General features: G+C 37.0%; 1 protein-coding gene across 1 annotated transcript in view; it reads left to right on the forward strand.

The window, feature by feature from the left end:
• VWDE (von Willebrand factor D and EGF domains) overlaps positions 1-734 on the forward strand; it is a 35,551-nt gene extending 34,817 nt beyond the window's left edge. Inside the window, exon 30 of the mRNA XM_029083998.1 lies at positions 714-734. Coding sequence (XP_028939831.1) covers positions 714-734 — 21 coding nt within the window. The remainder of the gene's footprint in view (positions 1-713) is intronic.
• The last annotated feature ends 5,376 nt before the right edge of the window (positions 735-6,110 follow it).

Here is a 6,110-nt window from a genome sequence, read left to right on the forward strand (position 1 = left end):
TGCTGAAGCTAAACTAGTGTATTTTATCCTTCTCATCTTTCCTTTCTTTTTAGTACTTTTATTGTGTCTTTTATATTATGTCTTTTAACGTAAAACCTATGATGTGACTGCTAGATGTGCAGGCATTTTTAGCGAGAAATGGGTAAAAAACAGGGAAGACAGCAATCTTTTAACTTTCATCCAGCTTCAGTTTCTTCCAGTTGAAAATACAAGGAGTTCAGATCTTTTTTCTACATTATCAAGTCCAGTATACAATGCCAATACCCTTTGTGTTCAATAGCAGGTAACTTGTTTAAGAAATTGAAACAATTAATAAATGCTCATATACATTCTGAAAATATAAACCTACATATCCTTTTTACAATAAGACTATAATGTTTGCAGTATGGATTTCTAAAATATAACCTAAAAGAAGAAATAATTTTGATTTAAATGTTTACATAAGTATATCCTGCAAAGCATTAGTATATTTTTAATCTAGTATATTTTTAATCATTGCTGATCAGTCACAGTGCTGTGTCTGTCATACACTGACCAAGATGGTACATTTTCTTAAAGAAATAAACAAGCTATATGCACAAATTTAACTTAATGTTGTGTTTCTGCATATCAGGAAGGCAAAGATTCATTAAAATTTTCTTAACTTTATCATAAAAATGGGCTGTGTCATTAAAGTCTCTTTTTACATTTATTTATTTATTTTTCTCTCCAAGGTACAAAGGCATCATGGTTGAAGAAAAGAAGTATCAATAAAACTGCAGTGCTGCATGGATGTACGAGACCAAAACAGCAAGAGGGTTGAAGGCAATTACAGAGTTTATTTAAATGAAAGGAATATCCAGAAGCATTATTTTAAAAGATTCATATTACAGTAATGAATTCTGGTGAGCTTCAATACAGCAATATTGTAGTCATTAAAACATATGTAAACTTCTCTAATTTTTTGCTACCTCATGCACAAACTCCACAGCCTCTGATTCTTCACTTGGGTCACAGGTTTGATGATTATGCAAACTCAAAATTCTGCAGTTTGATGTACACAACTGGACTATAAGATCTCCTTTGTGGGAACAAGATTGTAATAGCTGCTAAGTGTCTCTAGGAAAGAAGGTGGCACTTCATCATTTGTGAGTGGTACCTTATGTTTTTAAACACTGTTTACATACATATTATTTGGCTGTGTACATAAGAAAAAGCAGATTTTTTTTTTCTTCTTTATCTTGTATTTGTATCAGTCTGTTATAATGACAAGCTAGTAGTGAGGAAGGAGGACCTAAACCAAGGCTTATCTAAGGCACGCCTTTGTAGCCAGCAGCCAGATTCTAATTCTTCTGTTTCGACTTCTCCATTACCCTCCACAGCTGAGTACTCAGCTGCTGAATGATTTCTGTGTCTGTAAGACTCTCTTATGCTCCTGTTTTGAGATGGCATGCAGTAATATGAGGAAATTTTGTCCCTGAGTCTTTCAGAGAAATTTGACAATGCTTTTAGCCATGCTGAATCTTAAAATAGGAGGAATTCACTATACATCATGCTATACATATACATCAAATCAGAAAGTATTTGTAAAAACTCCATAGAGGAGTTGTTGCATTACCTATTGGTCCAATGAACCGTTAGCACCTACCAGCAGCCACATATTTTTTTAACAGATAAAATTCCAGTTTTTCTGAGGTTTCCTAAAGAGGACCACCATCTTCTTGCCCTAGAGCTGTGAAAGACTTCAGCTCTTGCCGCAACCAGTGAGCTGTGGTAATAGATACAAACATCCCTTTGGCTAAGCCACTGAAGCTTAGTTTTGTTTTGGTTTTTTTAAACCAAAAATAAACATAATGAGTTCTTGTTCTCCTGAGCAATATTAGATTTACATACACTAATTCTGAATGGGAGGAAAATGGAGCTTATTTTCGTGTTTACTTCCACTGTGGGATTCTGACTGACAAATCATAGCTGTTAGCAGCTCTGTTCCTAGAGTTCTCCTCACCTTTTGATAGTCCTCTTAAGTCACTTTGCAAAATAAACTGTCATTCTGAGAGTTCAGCATCGTTCCAGCACCTTCAGCATCGTTCCAGCACCATACCTGATGGATTTCCAAGTGCCTGACTGCTATATTTTTAAAATGTTTTCAATTTCCCACTTGCATTTTAAGTTTCCGTGTTTCCATCGTTTCTTTTAATTGTGCATCCAAGTGGCTGAAAGCCTAATCGGCTGAGAACTGTTCTATTATTTAAAACCTGCTCCACTTGAACTGTTTCTTTTCTCACATCTCACAAAGATCTCTCTGAACAAAAGCAGACTAGCTATTAGAACTGATGCCTCAGGATGATGCTTTGAATACACAAAGCTCTTAAAATTTTTTGAAAATGCAAACACATCAATATCATGTAATCTAATATTCTAATAACTCTGTTCCACATATCAGTTACACAGGTGTTGTGCTAAAGAGAGATAACATCTGCCAGGAACACTGTTAAAACTATTCTGGTTAATGAGTTTGTATAATCTTCCATTTACAAACCTGAATATATATATATATATATATATGCACGATTTTCTAGGATTTCAGCAAGAATAAAAAGGTTTTTTTAATAATAACTTTTAGTATTTCCCATTTATTTTCATTGTTTCTGAAGGCAGAAATTATTTATTTTACATTTTCCAAATGCAAGCTGTGCTCTCTTCCAGAAAGCAAGTGAAGCAGAAAAAATACTAGTACATGCATAAAGACAGTTACTTCAAAACTGCCCAGTAATTATGTGATTAGTTTAAACTATTTTGTTACTAGACTGTCCCTCATACATGTGAAACCGAATTCACTGTAACTAGAAAGCACGTTGCAACAATGCAGTAAAATGGCTCAGTTTAACAAGAGGCAGAAGCATATAGAGGGCTTGTGTACACAGGTTAACAAAATTGTTCTAAAATTGCATAATGCAATCTGAAATTAGGCCCAAAAGGGTTTGGGGATTTGGAAAGCGGGGAGAAGGGTTGTGTACTGCAGGAATTGCCACGGTTCTGGCCTGATGGAGAAAAGGGCAGCTTGTGCCAGACTGAAGAACTTGCAGTGATTCTTGGCACATCAGACAGAATACAGGTACCTTCACTGAATTTTTTTGCACGATTTCTTTAAATACTAAACAGTGCTGGAAGGTACCTATGTACATCATCCATTTGTTATCTGATTGCACTGAAGTTGCTGGGCAGGCCAGCAGAAATTCTCCAAAGTGCAGGCTGACTTTTGCCCACAATCTTTAAAAGATCTTTAAAATGCAGTATAATTAATGTTTTCTGAAGGAAAGACTCATATCACAGAAGATACCACAGATCTTAGCAGGGACTCAGTTTCCTGTATTTCTATCCATGCTGGCTGTGATTAAAAAAAAAAAAAAAAAGGGGGGCCCCATGTGAAAGGCTCGTTGTTTTTACAGAAGTTAATATTATATCTTCATAGTTGAGAACAGAAAGTGAATTTACAATTCCATCTACCAAAAGCAGAACCATGAGGAAGAATTGGCACAAACCCTAAAGTAAATTAGAATAAAAGCTTCAGCTACTTGACAAATTTGCTGTATCTACTTGCCTAAATAGGAAAAATCTGAAGTTTAAATTCTCAATAAAACATAGCACCTGGGTGCATATACAAAAACCAAACACAGAGGCTGGAAAGTGTTACTAATAATTAAAGATGTTTATGATGTTTCTCTTGCATAAAGGTATCACATGGCAACGTTGGGTCATTTTACTCAACTTCCATGCACTGCTCAGTTTAGCCAGTAAAGGGTTACTTTATAGATAAACCATGTACTCCATTCTTGCTACAACCACTTACAGTAGAAGAGAAAATATAAATGATAAAATGGACATGTAAGTAACTTAAAAAGCAGAAACACTTCTCACCTTTCCACACACGCCCTACAAAGATAGAATATCAAGAATGCAACCAGTGCACTATCACTACAATTTTGCAGTTGTTTTTAATGACGATCAGAGCATCTGCATGAGGTGTTACAGTTAGCTCTAATAAGTAAGGGAAGTAGCCCTGACCTTTGGCTGCATTCGTAACTAGCTTTTCACAGGAAGATACATCTAGCTACAAAAAATCACATGCCGTGACTAGTACCTTCAATCCTCCAGGGAGTGGGAAACAAACAAAGGACAAGGAATACTGACAGCTCTTTTAGTAAATTTATGTGGAACTGTGGAAATAATAACTTGGGGACCTGGACTGTCATTAATAACACATTCTGAGAACTCTTCTATTTTACAATAACTGCAAGAAAATTTACTTTTAAACTCACTTAGAATATTGTGGAGATGTAAATGATTGTTCTTAAAAACAGAACCGAAAAAACCGGTATCCAGTAGATGGTGCTACATTCAAGCAGCATTTCTAAAATATGCCATCACATCCTGCATGCCACCAAGTTACTGCTTACTTACTTCAATCATTTGTAAGCAGGGAACTACTTAAATTAGCATTTGTTCTGGCCTTTTCAGAAACACCAATTACGGGTCTCGCACTGACTGCTCCTGATTTCATGCTCCTAACGATGCTAATATCTCTTTTGGCTTCTAATCACCATTATTGTCATTTTTGGCTTTATTAGTAGAAGTCGGTCTTTTCAGGAACAATACTGTGATATCATGCCTCTTTGCATTTAAATACTCCTGCTCATTTACTCTGAAATCTTGGGTCTGAGGCAATTAATTTTTTTCATTCAGTTCCCTGCAACCAGTATGTCACCTAAGGTAGTCAACTCAGCTCCTGAATCTGTAAATTATGGCACGATTATCGTAATGAACTGTGACACCGACACAGGATTTCATCACCATAAAGCCTACTCAAGAACCATTGATGAAATCATCTTGTTCCACGCATTAAAACCACATTTTTCACCAGCACATCTGAAATACCCAGTCTATCACAGCTTTAAAGCAGCACAAAAACCACACACTCCTCTTACTCTGTTCCCTGCCCCTGGCAAAAAAACCACATGTCCATAGAAGCTTTCATATGAACCAAAGGCAACAGCCTCCAAAGCAAGGGCAGAGGAAGTCTTGTCAACAACACAATGCAACAGCTGCTCGTAACGGAAAACAGGAGACTCGCAAACTATACCATTGTCTTTCATTTGCCCTCCGTATGCTTGGGTTCTCTCTTTTAGAGAAGGCTGGTAACTGAGAAGACCCCATTTTCTTTGCTTCTTGTCAATGCTCAGTGGTTTATAATCCCTGGAGAAACATATCCATGTAAATCACTCTCCCTACGAAAGCTGCATGTTCTGGTAAAGGAGTTTATACACAGATACAATGTTATTCCATCAAACAGTTTAAAATAATGCATATGCAAATGGCTTACACTAATGCATAGTTAAAATTCTTCCACCAAAAATTCTAGTTCCACCTCAAAGACAGTGAAAATCCATCTGTCTCTCAAAAAAGTAGATTTGGGCATCATTCAGGACTGATTCAACTTGTGTGTTTTGGCAAAACCTTCCTCAACTGTAGCCTTCAAAAAACAGCACAGATGAGACATGAAACAATGAACTCGGGAGTCTCAGTCCTATCTGCAGCCCATTTAAAAGGCTGCAAAACATAAATGAGGCCAAACTGGAACATGCCCAGAAGACAAGCCTCAGCATCCTCCACACAGGTCATTTGTGACAGTGTTGGCAGGCCACTAAAAACCACACAGCTACTGGCTCACCCTCCCATCCCGCCAGGGAATGGGGAGAGAATTGGGGTAAGGAGACTCAAAGGTTGAGATAAAAACCATGTAATAAGTGAAATGAAATAATAATGATAACACTAAAATAAAATAAGAATTATAAGTATAGTTATTATAGAAGATATCAAATAGTGATGCACAATGCAACGCTCATCACCCACCGACCCAGGCCCAGCCCATTCCTGGCTAGTGATCCTGGAGGAGGAGAGAGATCCCGAAACCACAATCCCAGAAGAGCAAAAGCCCCACTTTTCCTTCTAGCTAATCCCACAGTAGCCAAACATGAGCTGAAAAGTCCTTGATTTCTTAGCAACAGCTAAAAACATCAGTCTGTACCAACATCCTTCTCATACCAAATCCCACACTAAATCACAGTGCTATT

This window comes from Antrostomus carolinensis, unplaced genomic scaffold, assembly GCF_000700745.2.
Source record: "Antrostomus carolinensis isolate BGI_N321 unplaced genomic scaffold, ASM70074v2 scaffold5143, whole genome shotgun sequence".
NCBI lineage: Eukaryota > Metazoa > Chordata > Aves > Caprimulgiformes > Caprimulgidae > Antrostomus > Antrostomus carolinensis.